The sequence below is a fragment of the Mus caroli genome, chromosome 10, assembly GCF_900094665.2.
Source record: "Mus caroli chromosome 10, CAROLI_EIJ_v1.1, whole genome shotgun sequence".
Lineage (NCBI taxonomy): Eukaryota > Metazoa > Chordata > Mammalia > Rodentia > Muridae > Mus > Mus caroli.
Genome location: NC_034579.1, coordinates 78,891,763 through 78,909,178, shown reverse-complemented (window position 1 = coordinate 78,909,178; position 17,416 = coordinate 78,891,763). Strand labels below are relative to the sequence as shown.

Below are 17,416 nucleotides of genomic sequence, written 5' to 3'. Positions count from 1 at the left end.
AACTCAGAAATCCTCCTGCCTCTGCCTCCCGAGTGCTGGGATTAAAGGCGTGCGCCACCACGCCCGGCTAGGTCACAAATCTCTTATCTGAAAGTTCTAAAATTGAGCTTTTCTAAGACACAAGGCACAGATTCCTCCTAAGACTTTTTTTCATTGCTTGGAAGCTTTACATTCTAATTAGGGCAGTCTTACTGATTATTCCAAATAGTATTATCAGACACAAAATAGCACTCAGAATCAACAATTGGAACTACATGATATTAAAACGTTATTGCACAGCACAGGAAACTAAGAACAGCAAAGAGCCCACAGAACAGAAGGACAGTGTTGCCAGCTGCACATCAAACAGAGAATGAATATCCAGAGTTTATTTTCTCAAAGTACAAAAACAAAACAAAAAACCCACACACACAAAAAGCATTAACCAAAGTATTTGATATCCTTAGCCCTGGGGGAAAATGCAAATTAAAACTACCGTGAGATATCATCTCACCCAAGTAAGAATTGCTAACATCCAAACTAATAAGGTCAGTTGCAGTGGCACACACCTTTAATCCCAACACCCAGGAAGCAGAACCAGGCAGATATAAATATATATATATGTGTGTGTGTGTATACTTATTTTCTACTTTAAAATACAAAGTATCATTATGGCATTTGCAATCAATATTGGTTCTATCTGATTTCCCCCATCAACATACCAAGTTCCAGACCAGTCAGACATAGAGACCCTTGTCTCTGAATAAACAAAAATTGAAAACTAATAGCAATGTTGGTAAGAAAAGAGGAACCCTTGTTCATTGCTTGAAGGAATGAAAATCAGTACAGCCATTATGTATGAAGGTCTCTCAAAAAACTGAAATAGAATTATTGTATGACCCAGCTATGCCATTCCTGGGCATATCCTCAAAGACAGCATACTATAAATAACATGGTATTTGCACATCCATGTCATTGCTTCTCTATCTACAACAGCAAAAATAGAACCAGCCTGGATGCCCATCAAGAGATGATATTGAAAATGTGGCACATATATACAATGGAATTATATTCAGCTGTAAAGAAAAATGAAATTACAAAATGTGCAAAAAATGAATGGATTTGGAAAGCACTAAGCTAGATGATGCAAACTCAGAAAGAAATAATTGCATATTCTCTTTCATATTTGGATCCTAGCTTTAATATACATGTGTATACAAGTGGGAAGAAATGCAGATAAAACCTGAAAATCTAAAACAGTTCAAACAAAGGCAAAAAGAGATGCTAAGGAGAAGGGGACATGAAGGCAAAGAACACATGTGGCCTGGAAAACAGAAAGGAGACATGGGGAAGGAAAATCAGCTAAAACAAATTTTGCTTTAAAATTCCATGATACTTGTATTTAAATATGAAAACAAATATTAAAAACCAACAAAATATTATACATATAAGATATATTTACTGCTAAATTTGTTTTTAAAACACAAATATTAAAACTACTAAGCATAATAAATTTTAAATTTTTAAATGGGTAAAAATAAAAGACTTAAGGTACAGGTAATATATTAGTTATAAAATGATATAAAATTATAAAATATATAACAAAATTAAATATGTTAATTATAAAATTATATAAAATTAGAGTACTGAGGCAGCAAGACGACCTCAGATTGAGGGTAGCCTAGGCTACATAGATGACCCTGTCTCAAAAAATAAGTATGTTTAACTTTATAATACAAAAATCTTTTCCCAAAGATAAGGATCAGAGAATGATGGCACATTCTTGTCAGAGAGAGAGACCCTATCTCCAAAGAAAACAAAGAGTTGGGTTTTGTGTTTTGTTTTTTATTTTTTCAAGTTCTCATTTATGTAGCCCCAGCTGTTCTGGAAATCTCTATATAAACCAGGCTGGTCTCAAACTCACAGAGATCTGCTTCCCTCTGCCTCCTGAGTGCTGTGATTAAAGACATGTACCATTAAACATGGTTAACAAATTTTTAAAAATCAAGACAGAAACAGAAAACATACATTTTATATATACATATATTATATAGACTTGGAATATATAATAAACTTATACAAATTGTTCTTTAAGAAAAATACTGAGCTGGGCATGGTGGTGCACGCCTTTAGTCCCAGCACTTGGGAGGCAGAGGCAGGTGAATTTCTGAGTTCGAGGCCAGCCTGGTCTACAAAGTGAGTTCCAGGACAGCCAGGGCTATACAGAGAAACCCTGTCTCGAAAAAACAAAAAAAAGAAAAACACTGAGCTAATAATTTTCAGGTTATTCTACCTCTAAACTAAATGAAACCAATTAGATAGTTCCTCCTCATTCACTATGTAGCCAAGCTGTAAACTTGGTATCCTCTGGCTGTTATGTCACAATGCTGGGATTGCATGTGTCAGTCACCATGGCAGGCTTACCTGTAAGATTTTTATTTCTTTTTATATCTTCCTAGAAATTTGATTTGTGACTAATAATATGGGCAGAAACTTTCAGAGAGGGAAAACAGCACTGGGAAGAGATGCAGTGCCTAGAGTTAGGACATCTACCCAGGAACTAACACGCAGTTCCCCGAGGAAGTCATTCCTTAGATCAAGCTTACAGAGTCTATACCAAATCCACAGGGAACAGAAGACAACAGGCATTTTCTGTACAGCGTTAGGACACCAGAGAGGAGGCAAAGAGTGTTTCCAATATTCATGTCACAGTTTTCAAGCTAAAATAGTTATGACTTAGAAAGCCAAATTAAGCAGAACCCAAGACCATATATGAACAGAGAGAGCAGTATCAATTATACTGTAATAAATTATAGGAATTTTAAAATTCTCAAATCTTCAATTAGGTGTGTTCATATGCAGGACATCAAAAACAAACAGTCCATCCTGTACCTCCCACATTTTCACAAATAAAAAGATGTTTTTTCTTGTGAAATGGTCTTGAAAGTGTGACAAGAAACTAAACCTTAAGTAATAGAAATTGTCTCTATACACCAAGGTCTGTATTTTCTTATTAAAGGCTCAATTATTTTTGGAACATGTCCATTGACTATATAAAGGCTATAATTCTCTACATTTAATTTTTAAAAGTGGTCATAGCTTTAATTTTCCATCATATTCCTTCCATGCTTAGTCTGGTTACATGCTTACCTTCTGGGGGTTCATCACTAAGGTAAGATGGAATTTCTTGATTTTTATCTGCCTGATTCATGATCACCTATAAAACAAAACATATTTCAGAGTAAGATTACCACTTCTTGCCTGCTGTGTTAAATCAACTTAAGTGATTTTATTTAGATAAAGAACATTTTCAAGTACCCACCAAAGAGTAACTCATCCTATCTCCTACTTCAAACTATAGAGTTTACAAAAGACTTGAAATTTCACCAAGGACAACAGAAATCTTATTGGCAGCACTAACAAAGAACAGCAATGCTGACTCCAGTTCCCCTTCGTTGTTTTCACTATGGCACTTCAACTTAAACAGAAAACTGCTGGGAAAGGAGAGCTGGACGATAATAAAGCTGGGGAAACTAAGCTCCCTCTGAACGGTAGCACACCTATCTGAATCAGCAAAAGACTGAGTGTGTGTTTCTCTTACAGTTATAGACAGAAATAGTGAGAGAATCGAAAAACCTGTGGAAAAAACATAAACTATGATTAATTCTAAGTAAAGATATGAAAGAAACTTAAGAACCAATACTCTATTAAGAAAAAAATATGGTTAGAATTCCTTTTCCAAATTCCTTTATGATCTGAAAATAATTGTTTTGGTTTTTTTTTTTTTTTTAAATAAACGTGGCTAAGTAAAGGCAAGGCAAGACTGACCTAAGACTGACTATATGGTATCTTGCTTGGACAGAAAACCAGGACCATGATTCCAGCAGTCCAGTAAGTATTCTTCCTATGTCTCTAAGGCCTCACAGTCAACCAAGCGTTTGCCCTGTGTCTCTAAGGACTAAGTCATTATATCTATGCATAAACAACAGATATTTAAAAGGATATTGTGAAGAGGCTGAGCAGATGGCTCAGTCAGTCAAGTGCTTACCACACAAACATTGAAAACTTCAGTTCTGAATCTCAATATCCACTTTAAAGAAAAAACTTAATTAAAATCTGGGTAAATGCTTGCAAACCCAGAAATGTTAAGGAGGCTGAAGATCTATCAGGTTTACTGGCCAGCCATTCTAACTAAATTAGTGAGCTCCAGTTTCAGTGGAAGACCATGTCTCAAAAGCAGTAAGATGGAGAGCTGATTGAAGAGCACAACAAATGTTCATCCCTGGCCTCCAAAGGTACTTAGGCACCTGCAGGCCATCTTACACATGCAAACATGGCATGGTGGAAATGTATAATGACCTTTGACACACTAATTATCAAGTAGTGATTAAGTATCAATCTGAGCTAGGTACAAAGGGCGATGAGTCCCTGCCATAGGGCAACAGTCACACTAGCTGGGGAGGATGATATATTAACACTATAGTGTATGTCAAATAGTGCTAAAAGCTATCGATGTGGAGGAATGGAAAAGAGAAAGTGGTGTTTTAAATGGATATTCTGTGAAGGTTTCATTTTGAGTACATCCCACAAGAGGTAAAGCATCAGACATTTAAATGAAGAGTCCTCAATCAGAACAAACAGCAAGGAAAAGGGCCCTGAGGTGAAAGCTTACCAGGAGCAGCAAGAAACAAGAGCTAATAAAGAATGAAGAGACTACATCAAAGGGCAGTATGAGAGGGAATCACAAAATATGGTCTGCAGTATACAAGCCCCTGCAGTCAATGGTGGAGACTGGCTTTTAGCAGTGAGTTGGAGAAACAATGAGACACACTGAACAGAATGAGGTGTTCTGGTTTACAGTTTTTAAATATTAAAATGGATGTGGAGGCTCAGGCCTGTAATCCTAGCACTCAGGAAGTTAAGGCTGGAATACCTGGAGTTCAAGGCAATCCTAGGCTACCCAGCTGTTCTACCTAAAAATAAAAAAAATTAAAAAATAAAAAAGAGGAGGAAGATGAGGAGGAGAAGGAGGAAAAGAAGGAAGAAGAAGAGGAGGAAGGGCCGGGCGTGGTGGCACACGCCTTTAATCCCAGCACTCGGGAGGCAGAGACAGGCAGATTTCTGAGTTCCAGGCCAGCCTGGTCTACAAAGTGAGTTCCAGTACAGCCAGGGCTACACAGAGAAACCCTGTCTCGAAAACCCACAAAAAAAAAAAAAAGAAGAAGAAGAAGAGGAGGAAGAGGAGAAGGAGGACATCATTCTGACTACCATGGAAAGAACAAAGAGTAGGAAAGCTCAAGTCACTGCAGAAAGACCTGTTACACTGTATTTTGATAATCCAAGGCGAGAATCGAAATAGAAATGGAGACTTGGGTATAGGACACAGAGCAAACTATAAAAAGTAGAGATTTTAAAAGGTTATTTTAATTTCCTATATTACATCCTGACTTTACAACCTAAATCCCAAAACAGACTTCAGTGGGCCCTAAAATCCAACAACATAAATCATGTGATGATAACTATGCCTTGTGAATTTAGCACATGATTTCATATGACTAAAAAAAAACAATAAACATATATAATCTTGCACAGAAAAAAAAAAGGAATATCAGTTGGTTCTTTGTTCCAAGCCAAAATCCTTGACTAAGTTGACTTAATTAGAGAACTCTCAAACTAGAAAGCTACATTTGTTTCCATTTATATCTATAAACATGGTAAGAACATAACAAATTATATTGCATAGTGTTCAAGACTCTAGCTTTAAAAAGCCTAAGTTTAAATCCCAACTGATATAAAAATATATGACAAAGGAAAAATAACTTAATAGATTTAAAATAGCAACTAAGATATTCCAGCCCTAACCCTAAAATGAGAATATTATTTAACAGATTCTAAAGCAAAACATGTAGAAAATCCTGGGAAATTATGTGTGTTCCTTCTGTGGAAAAAAATTATTACATGGCCACTTTCTTCTCCCAACAGACTGTTAATTTGGGAGACAGTTCTGTGTAAACTGTTCATTATATCCCACTATACAACATAAATCTATATACATATACCTACTTTTATACACAGAAACGCATGGTCAATTGCTGATGGTCAACAATAGAAGCTATGATAATCAATACCAAAATACAAAAACTAGCTACGATTTCTTGTCCATCACTAGGTAAGGAGTCTCTGCTACAAGTTTCCAATACCATCCATTCTGTCATGCTTACCTTGCTCTGTAGGACTATATTCCCACAAATCCTTGAGCCAAATGAGACCCCTCCTCCCTTAAAAAACAAAAGCCAGGAGAGATGGCTCAGTGGTTAAGAGCACCGACTGCTCTTCTGAAGGTCCTGAGTTCAAATCCCAGCAACCACATGGTGGCTCACAACCATTCGTAATGAGATCTGACGCCCTCTTCTGGTGCATCTGAAGACAGCTACAGTGTACTTACATATAATAAATAAATCTTTAAAAAAACAAAAAAACAAAAGCCAGTAGCTGAAATCTTTAGCATATCTAAGGAAACACCAGCAGAGTGAATATAGGAAACCTTTACCAACTAGACATCAGAGGCTTAATATCCAGTCTATTTATATATAAATAAAACACCAAAAGAACAAATAATATAACCAATAAAATGGGCAAGTAAACTAAACAGCTACCAAAAGAATTACAAATAACCAATATATATATTAAAAAGTACTCATCCTTAGCCATCAAGGAAATGCTAATCAAAACTGTAGATTCCCTTTCACCCCAATCAGAATAGCTCTCTTCAAGAAAACAAAAACAAATGCTGTCAGGATTAGGAGAGATTGGGGTCCTTGTGTAAGATCTCCTTATAAGATCTTGAGGCAAGCACTTTCTTCTCTACTCTGCCTATCATTTTTTACCTTACTCTGATTTCTTCTTAGCTTTTATTATCACTTAATATCTATTTTATATGTATCCCTATTAGAATATAAGCTCTGTGAGAACAAGGGTTTGAGGTTTGTTCACTATTTCATCTTTAGGTCCTTAACGTGTGATATAGTCAAATACTTGAATTTCTGTGCCCAAGCCAACTTGGATGTTAAAACAAGTTTATGAGGAAAATCTAGTTTGTTAGATTTCTAGAATGAGCAACTAAGTAGGCAGAAATAATAATCAAGATGGTATACATTAAAAAAAAATTTCATCAAGAGGCTTCTGAACAAGTTGTATTTTAGACACCTTCAAAACATCCACAGAAAGTTATAGAAGATAGATGCCTTCAGGGACTCCACAGAAAATATTCATTGGTCAATGTACTTAAGAAGCTAAGACAGTCTGAGACAAGTTGAGGTTTAGACAATGGCAATTAAGTAATGACTTACTCTATGGAAAGTGGGTGATGTGCTCATGCTTACGTATGACTAAAACAGACTTACACCCTTCATTAGAGTGTATTTAAGAGTCAGCTGACGAAGAGGATTTAGCAAAAACAGCCTTCAAATGAGTAGCCAGTATTCATTGAATAGTTAGTATAAATTCATAGAGAGCAAGAAAGGAATGTATAAGATTCCTAAAGTTTCCTACAAATTTAACGCAGATTAGTATAAAATGATCTGATTATTTTTACAACAAAAAGATTGAATCCTAAAGTTTTAACTAAGATTGCAAGAAGGAACCCAGGCTGGGCGTGGTGCCAAAGCCTTTAATCCCAGCACTTGGGAGGCAGAGGCAGGCGGATTTCTGAGTTCAAGGCCAGCCTGGTCTACAGAGTGAGTTCCAGGACAGCCAGGGCTACACAGAGAAACCCTGTCTCGAAAAACCAAAAAGAAGGAACCCAGGTGTCCCACAATCCTATAATCCAAACGCCCTGGAGACTGAAGCAGGGCTGCCATGAGTTTGAGATCAGCTTGGCTACATTGTGAGCTCTAGGCCAGCCAGAGTTAGAAAACAAGACTGTACCTCAAAAGGAAATAATATATAAATTTTGACCTTTTGATAAGAAAAAATATATATATGTGTTTTGGCCTGTTTGCACAAATGTATGTGTATGCATCGTGTGCATACACTGCCCATGAAGACCAGAAAAGGGCATCTGACCCCCTAGAACAGGAGTCACAGTTGATTGTGAGCCTTTATGTGGGTGCTGGGAGTTAAATCCCCAGTCCTCTAGAGGAGCAGCCAGTTCTCTTAACCACTGAGCCACCTCTCCAGCCCCCAAAATCATTAATTTCTGCACAATCCATCTGTTCTGAACTCACTGAGTCATTGATTTAACATACATGTGAACCCTACTAAACCAAATCTTGTTATGCATTGAGACAGTACAGGTACTGCTCTATCCTAAACTTAGCTAAGTGGGGATACACTTTTCAAGCAATTACTTTGATCATACCTTAAGAAGCAAAATATATTAATATATTATCTGATTTTTAGGAGCTCATGATGCATATAAGCTTCTAGTTAAAAAAAAAAAAAAAGCTTTCCTAAAGAAGGCAATGATGACAATGGCCTTTAAATTAAAGAAAAGGACTAAATTTATTTTATAAACATAATTCAATCTTTTGATCCTGGCATGGGTAAACTATTATAATATCAACAATAAAGACTTCTTTACTAGACTATATAACATGATAGCAAATAATGGGAAAGGAATAATCTTTATCTAGTACAAAATAATACAGCAGCTGGCAAATATATTAAGCAAATATCAATACCACTATTCCCTAGAGGGTAATTTACTCCAATAATAGAAACAAGCAACCAAACACCTGTTGGAAACCTTTCCTTCTGTTATATGTGTGGGTTTTTAAGAAAAAATAAAATCACTGATGTGTGAGTTTCAATAACATTTTATATACAAATTTAATTTGGGGCCACAAAGAAAACAAGATCTAAAAATATGTTTTTTTAAAAAGCCTCCGAGTATAACCTCTCTAAAGTCAAGTAAATTAACAGTAAAAAGCTCAACTACAAAATACAGTGTGCAACACTTTCCCTTCAAAGTCACTTTAAACATTTGTTACACAAGTAACAGGCTTCTTGTATAAGAAAAAGACTAAACTAGGCATGGTGGCTCACACCCATAATCTCAGCTCTCAGGAAAGCTACAGCAAGACTTAGGAGGTCTAGGCCAGCTGAGGCTCTAGAATGAGAATCTATCTAAGAAGGAGGGAGGAAATTCTTCTGCATGGGCTACGTGGAAAATGGCATGTCTTCATTCCTTTGCCAACTAACTTTGAGTTTCAAAACTACACATATACTAGCAAGCAATGCACAGCAAGACATCACCTTGCTGGGTTTTATGTTTCTGTACCTAACAATGCTGATCACTGCTTGTATAAAAGGTGGCTCCCGCTAACTAAATTAACAGCAAATAGACTACAGGAAAAGCACTGAGTTTGGCAACAAAGAAAATTTTATCAATGAAAGTTTAAAAATCCCACATAGCCGGGCAGTGGTGGTGCTCGCCTTTAATCCCACCACTTGGGAGGCAAGGGCAGGCGGATTTCTGAGTTCGAGGCCAGCCTGGTCTACAAAGTGAGCTCCAGGACAGCCAGGGCTACACAGAAAAAACAAAACAAACAAACAAACAAAAAATCCCACACAAAGTGACAAATAATCGAGACTGTCAAAATAGTTTTAAGTATTTTTCTTAAAGAAACATGAAATAGGATTAAAATATTCTGCCAAATCAGAAAACCAGTACCTCTGTCATCCACACTAAAATACACTTAATTTGTTCAGTAGATGCTGCCATTCCTACTTTGTGCCACATCTTGTTAAGACAATGAGTGAACATAAAGACCGTACTCTTAATTGTATGTAATCTGGTCCAATAGCATCAGAATGTAGGAAAAGGGCAAAGACTCAAGGACGGAAACAGGAAAGTCAAGATTTTCCCCGAATTTAAACATATATATATATATATCAAACACTTTTGAATTTATATGTTAAAATCAATTAAACTTTCCGAATGATGTTTTCATTGAACTTAGTTTCTGGTATAAGTGCTGCTATAAAAAAAAAAAAATGAAAGCAGATGTGTATTAAGCGTTGCTAAAGCATGAATGGAAACATACTTACCTGTTAGTGTGATAGCCTTTGAGCGGCAACAACTAGAAGTTTTAAGCACTAACCAATAGCAGATACAAATACCCACAATGTTTCCTTTTGGATTAGCAGCGTTCACAAGATACAAAAGACACAATCAAGTAAGATTTCCCTTCCTAGTCTAGGTGTTTATAACTCTTCCCAGCAGCCCTAGCTCCCCCTCATTGGTCCACCTTTAGCCTTTAGGCACAAGCAAGTCTTTTTTTTTCCCCCCCTTAGCAGAGCAGTGACGTGGCAGGAGAGGCAGAAAATGACCCTAGAGGCTGGTGCTGACTTGGACACCTCCTTCCTCCGCCCCTTTGTTGTCCACCCAGCACACCCTAGCTCCTGCGGAATTCCAATATAAGACGGGCTTAAGAGAGAGACGATCCAACTTGATCCCGAGTGGCAGCTCCCGGGCTAGTCTAGATGCTGCTTGTGCATGGCAGGCTCGGTTTTGGATTGAGTCTGGGGTCGGCAGTGACTGCACTGGGGGCTGCTCCCGGACTCCTTCCCCCCCACTCCCACCCCCCAGTCGCTCCTTGACACTGCCAGCGCCCCTCTTCATTCCCACACCTGCGGGCTTAGAACAGGCGTGGGAGTGGAGTTCCCGATTTGGGAAGAGCAGCGGGAATCTCCGCTTGGAGCCAAGCCCTGTGTACTTGAACCCACCGGGACCGTTTATCAACAGGTCAGAAGTTAAGTGGGGCAAGGAAGCTGGGCTCCTCCTCGGATGCCCCATCTCCTCCTCCGCAGCAGCCTGACACTCAAGGCAAGAGGTCAGATCCAGGCTTCCAGAGCGACTCCCCTCAACTGCAGACACCGCGTCCATGAACTCGTGGACCCACTGGGGAAACCCCACACCTCCGTACGCCCCCCAACGACTCCCGCCCATCCCCCTCCCGTTCAGTGTCCCCCCTGCAAAGGGCCAGGCTGGAGCGGCCAGGCCCCGGGGTCGTGCAGGTGAGGTGCAGATGAGGCTAACGGGAAAGGGCCCGGAGTGCGGCCATTCAGGCCGGCGACACCCTCCCGCCCCCGCCCCAGCCACCGGACACACTCACTCACCGCGGGGTCGAGGCCGGGACCTGCGGCCGGGAGGAGGGAGCCGTGGCACGGAGGACAGCAGAAGCGGCCGGGGCAGCAGAGGCCCTGATGCGGCCCGGGGCGGCTACGCGACCCAGATGCTCTTCTCCCGGCTCAGAAGTCGGAAGAATCTCGGTGCGAGGCGGCGGCGGCAGCGGCGGCCTCTGGCTGCGGACGTGGCGCCTGACGCGACCCGCCCCCTCCGCAGCCTCCGGAGCTCCCGCCTCCTCCCGCGCCTCGGGTTCCGACGCGCACGCGCACTCGCGCCCCCGGCCCTCCGCCTCCCCCCCCCCCCCCCCCCCCTCCCGCGCCCACCGGTCGCTCGGCGCGCGCAGCCCTCCCAGCAGCCCCCGGCCCGCCTGCGCGCGCGCCTCATCCGGAGGGTCTCCCCGCCCCCTCCGCCCCGGCCACCCAATCAGAGCAGGCGAGGGGGCGCTGCCCCGAGTCTTTGGCCACTCTCCCGGCTCGAGGGAACTAACGGTCATGGGGATTTAGAACTTCTCCCCTGAGGAGGGCGGCATGCTCGCCGGTGTCTCCCTCTCCTTCGCCCAGGGGCTTCAACCTTTAGCTGCTGCCCTAAGGGAGTGACGGGCAGGGCCTTCTGTCAGTCGTTCTCCCCAGGGCGCTCTGCGAGCCTGTGTCACCTAGGGTGAGGCGAGGCCTTGCTAATTTGTGTGGGTTTGTTGTTGTTGTTCCTCCACCTGGAGTCCTTGAGCATAAACAAGTCAGGTTCGCCCTCATCACACAGCGGATGCCCAGGCCTTTCAGGGGGCCTTGAATTTTGGTAACGAAAGAAGGTTGGTTCATCGATGTGAGAAATGAACTGGAGAGGGAGGAAAACTTCCTAACTTGGGCTTCGTCAGGGCCCCTCCACGTTCTTGCCAGCCTTGGGGGAGGGGGGAATTCCTGGTGGGGTCCTGTAAAGTATTGAGCAGCCTAAGAGGATGCTGTCTGGGAAGTCCTCTGGGTTCAGCGTTGCCTCTGCTTCAGGTGGGAAACAGGACAGTGAGCTTCCAAGGGGGCTTGTGATAGCTGCCTAGGAAGGCAGTGGGGAGGAAGCAGAGAAGTGACACAATGGCTACCTGACTAGATAATTGCTATTAGCTTTTCCTTGACTCTCAACATCTTTAAGATAAAGATGACAATAAGTCCACCCTACGCTTTTGGGAAAGATAAGAAGAGAGACTGTGGGTGTAAGGGGGCTTTACTAACTGAGAAATTATACCAAAACGCGAGATTTTTTTTTTCTTTTCACGACCTAGTTATCAAGTGGAAACATACACAGGACAGGGGACCTCAATTTTTAAATGAAAGTAATCAGCGTGGTGTAACTGGATAGCAAGTGTTTATCAAGTTTCAGAAAAGAGATGCTAACAGCAACAACAACAGAAAATCCTGAGAGGGAGCTAACCTTGGTTCAGTTCTTAAATAGAATGAACTAGAGCTTAACCATTATCAAATCGATGAATTAAGTCCATTCAGATAACTGTGCTGAAATTATGATAATCTTGTTTTACAGAACTAAAAGAGAATGATGGTTAGGAGAGTTTGAACTGTGGTATTAACTGAGTACCAATCTTTTATTGTCATAGACTCCTGAATTCTTAATAGGATTTTAATAGGTGATTTCAAGATTGAACCCTGGGCAAAATTACAATATGCAGAACTTTATAACTTTCTTTCCAAATTGACTTACAGTTTTGCTAGTAATTAAGGCTATAATTCAAAGCAGTGGTATATTCTGTTTCATAAACCAATGAAGGTACCAGGGAGCTTTTGACTCCTTCTGAAACTTCAAGTATAGGCAGTCCAGTATTTCTTATAGATCTGACCCCAGTCAGTTCTTGCTGTCTCAGTTTCCTTACCTATAATAATGGAACCAGGGCTGGAGAGAGAGCCCAGTGGTTAAGAGCACTCACTGCTCTTGCAAAGGTCCTGAGTTCAGTTCCCCACACCCGCATGTCAGCTCACAGCTATCTGATGCCATCTTCTTTTTAAAAAGAACAACATCCCATTCAGTTCTAAGCCACTCTTGTCTATATGAGAATCTTAATTGAATTGTTTCTATCTTGATTTCAGATAGCTTGGTGCAACCAGAAGGAACCTCAATGAAATCAGGCCCTATTTATTTTATAGGCTGACCTCCATTGTAGTTCTTGATTCTAATACTGTAATATCTTTATTTCTATATAATATCTTTAAATGTCTTCAAATAATGAGTTCTTAGTGCAGTAACTTAAGGCAAAACTTTCTTATACTGCATTATAAATAGCTGAGGTTATGACTCAGTTTAGAGCACTTGCCTAGCATGCCCCAAACTGTACCTCCAGCACCTACAACAAAAGTTAATTCTAGTTTCTTAAGTGCCTCAGTTTTTCTCTAATTGGTTACATTCAAAAAATTAGTTACCTTATTGATACCCTGAAGTAATTAGCAGTGACATTGCTTAACAGACTGGGGTAGTTCAAAATGTTAAGACCAGAAAGTAGCAAGACAGAAGACAGAATTGTGAAAGCAAAACATAAATTATATGTTGTAGCACTGAAGCTGAAGAAGGGGTCCAACCTTCTGCTCAGTATAGGAAGTTGATCCAGTTCTTTGCATAAATAATTCCTTTGTTGAGTTGACATCATCTTCACAGTATTTCTATTGGCCTTTATATGATGAATTAGTGTAAGGGCAACATATTTTTATGTTCACTTTGTCATATACTTTTGGTATTTTGAAATGAACTAAATGATCAGAAGCTTTGGATAGGTTACCATCAATGTAAATTATAATACTTTTCTATTTTCACATTCTTACTGGTTTCCTGGCATAATTACTTGAACTGTTTTGGCTTTCCTTGACTCATTACCCTTTTTAACATATAGTTTGACACCGCTGTTAGTCTGTGTCATTTCTTTCAATAATGAGGCAAGCATTCTATTCTATATTCATGCAAAGAAATGAGGCAGGTAAGTTAGATAATTTGGCCAACCTCACAACTGTTGAAGATAAAATTCTATAGTCAAATTTTATGACCACAGTCCAAGTTATAAACAATCATACTATTGTTTGAGATGAACTCTCTCTGTATAAGTCAGGGTGACCTTGAATTCACTGTCTAATCCAAGCTCGCCTCAAATACTTGATCTTTCTAAGTTCTGGGCTTAAGGTAAAGCCACTGCACTCAAACCACTATATTCTAAGAGAGAAAAGCAGTCCCTAAAATCTAGCAAATGGTCCAGTGCTGATTATCAGGAGGCTGTAGCATTGCTAGAATATACCTAGGCCTCTGTATTTTCCAATTACGCCAAACAGCATGAGGCCTACTTTCTAATATTTGAACATAAACAAGACCATGAATATAATCTAGGTCACCAAATAGAATACACAAAAATGAAAATGACAACTAGTAAGTGGCTGTTGCTTCTTCACCAGTTATTTTACTCATTCTAGCCTTTCCTCTTTATAGGTAAAATTTATGAAGATAACAAATTATACAATCAGTCACTCCTGCTTCATCACGAAAGTAAGGCAAGAAGGTTCTACTTGCTTAAACTCTCCATCAAAACATCTAACACAATCCTAAATCCTAAGAGCTCTGCATTACATCCTACTGCTGAGATGCCATGTGATTCAATGTGATTTGTGTTCTCCATTTCTCCAATGAGTGATAATCACAGCTTGTTCAGCTTGCAGGAATTCTTGGTGATTTTTGGCAAAAGTGTGTTAGCAATTCTTTGTGTTCTCTCTCCCATCTATTTCTATGGAGTGGAAAACATGCTGTTTGGTAGAAGATAGACATGAGTAGTGGAGCTAGGAAGAGTGGTCCTAGAAAACAGCCCACAACATCTTCTTGTTTGTACAGCCTAATAATCCCAAACTACAAGCTTCATATCCATCACCCAGCAGACAGCCTACACTGCTATGTATGAGCAAGCATCTCCAGGCAACAACTGATAGCTGTTCTCAACTGTATCCAACTCATCCCAAACACATCCTGTTCTCTGCACATCCAGTGTAAAGGTCACCCCATATAAGGTAACATGTCTGAGTTCAAATGCCACCATTGCAAGGAATCCTTGCAAGGTAAAAAGTATGTGCAGAAGGAGGGAGCCAACTACTGTGTGACATGCTTTGATTCGCATTGTGCCAATATCTGTCAGGAATGCCACAAGCCCATAGGTGCAGATTGCAAGGAGGTGTGTTATAAGGAGAAATTCTGGCACAACACCTGCTTCAAATGTTCCAAGTGTTCTCAACCCTTGGCTACTGAGACCTTTGTTGCCTGGGACAAGAATATCCTGTGCAACAAGTGTGCCACTCGAGACACCTTCCCCAAATGCAAAGGGTGCCTCAAAGATATTGAGGAAGGAGACCATAATGTGGAATACAAAGGTACTATCTGGCATAAAAACTGCTTTGTCTGCACCAACTGCAAGGACATCATTGGAACCAAAAATTTCTTCCCTAAAGATGAGGGATTCTACTGTGTGACTTGTTATGATGCCTTGTTTACCAAGTATTGTATGAAATGCAAAAAGCCCATCACATCTGGAGGAGTCAGTTACCAGGATCAGCCCTGGCATAGTGAGTGCTTTGTATGTGTTTCCTGCTCTAAGGAGCTGAGTGGACAGCGTTTCACTGCTATGGATGACCAGTATTTTTGTGTGGATTGCTACAAGAACAATATAGCCAAGAAGTGTGCTGGGTGCAAGAACCCCATCACTGGGTTTGGTAAAGGCGCCAATGTGGTGGCCCATGAGCAGAATTCCTGGCATGACTACTGCTTCAACTGCAAAACCTGTTCTGTAAATCTAGCCAATAAGCACTTTGTGTTTCATGATGAGCAGGTGTACTGTCCTGACTGTGCCAAAAATCTATAACTTGACAAGGGCATCCTGTAAAATGGCATTTGAACCATATTTTTTGCCCTTGCTGTCTCTGTGCTACACCAATCATAGGGGATAAGTGGGCTCTGTGAAGCTGCTCCTCTGTCTTTTCTGACACTTTATAGTATTACTCAGCTAAGAACACAACAGTGATTGTATTAGGATTCAACAACCTTGCAGCAAAAAAAAAAAAAAAAAAAAAAATTTCTCTGTTGTTGCAATGGAAAAACAAGTTAGATTGATTCTACTGCATAGATGAGAAAAATGCTAACCTTATAGCCACATGATGTAAGTGAGAAACATAGGCAATAAACCTTCCACTGAGATGTTCCAGAAAATAAACATCATGAACTTAGCTATAATGCTCAGCTGACCTTTTCTATATACTAAAATTAGATCGATCCATATGGATTATTTTCTTCTGCATGTTTCACAAAAGTGCTAACCATGTATCACATAATGTAAGCAAAAAGCATGGGTGTTCCTATTTTAAAACATGGAAGACAGTTTGGAAACAATAAGCTGATCTAAGAAAAGATTGTTTCAGAGCATCTTAACAATAACTACTTCTAGAAGCTTACAAAACTAACCCTACTTCCTATATTGCTTTAAATTAATGATAGTTTTGTTTAATAGTGAAATAGTTTGAGTTTGAAACTTGCATGACAATATCTGAGTGTCCTCAGACATACATGCAGTTTAGAGATTCATCCTGTAAAAGAGACAAACTAAATGAGTGGCCAAGAAATGCAAAGCCATCATCAACATTAATATTACATTTCAAAGTCATGACTTGAATCCCTTGTAACTGTTGTCTGCCCTTGGTGCATATATTCAAGAAAACTGCAAAGTACCTTAGGATTTTAGGACTTTTCCTTAAGAGGCTAGCTGGATCTCTGGGGATATGGGTTGGCTACAATTCTTCATAAGTCATCCTTGGTTACCACCTCCTACTTCCCTGAAATACAGGATTACCCAGCAACTGTATTCTCTGTTGTGATATTACATATATAATGAGACAATGTCGAAGTAAATGTCACAATGAGAGTACCCATCATGTTCTTATAGGAGTGGTTATAGATGCCTATGACACTTTTTGACAGTAGCTGTTATTTAACATTTCAGTGTAGCCTTACAAAAAGCAGCATCAAAAGAAAGGGAAAAGAACAGCCTCAGCTTTCATCCTGAAGCTTCTATTTTAATGTTTTAAGGTTGCTATCAAAAAAACAAATATCTTAACTGACAGACATAGATCAATCATTAACCTCAAAAAAGTCTCAAAAAGAAGGTAACCAAGAAAACACAGCTAGCTCCTGGCAGCTGTGTCTCCTAATATTGACTTTCTGTGGTTATATGTCCTTTGAGTTGTAAATAGATTGTTCCTGCAATATCAGAGACTGGGGTGCTGCCTCATAGACCCA

General features: G+C 40.0%; 1 protein-coding gene and 1 pseudogene across 3 annotated transcripts in view; one reads left to right on the top strand and one right to left on the bottom strand.

The window, feature by feature from the left end:
- Positions 1-11,360, bottom strand: part of Tmem263 (transmembrane protein 263) — a 66,771-nt gene extending 55,411 nt beyond the window's left edge. The window contains exons 1-2 of the mRNA XM_021174208.2: positions 11,101-11,360; positions 3,130-3,196 (exon numbers count right to left, since the gene is read on the bottom strand). Of these exons, the coding sequence (XP_021029867.1) occupies positions 3,130-3,190 (61 nt within the window). The 5' untranslated portion in view covers positions 3,191-3,196; positions 11,101-11,360. The remainder of the gene's footprint in view (positions 1-3,129; positions 3,197-11,100) is intronic.
- A 217-nt stretch (positions 11,361-11,577) lies between these two features.
- On the top strand, positions 11,578-16,355 carry LOC110303985 (annotated as a pseudogene). 2 transcript variants are annotated; one of them, XR_002378989.1, is made up of 2 exons: positions 11,578-11,767; positions 14,576-16,355. The product of XR_002378989.1 is annotated as a four and a half LIM domains protein 1 pseudogene, transcript variant X1 (transcript). The 2 variants fall into 2 exon arrangements; XR_002378990.1 differs by having other exon boundaries at positions 11,578-11,915; positions 14,576-16,350.
- The last annotated feature ends 1,061 nt before the right edge of the window (positions 16,356-17,416 follow it).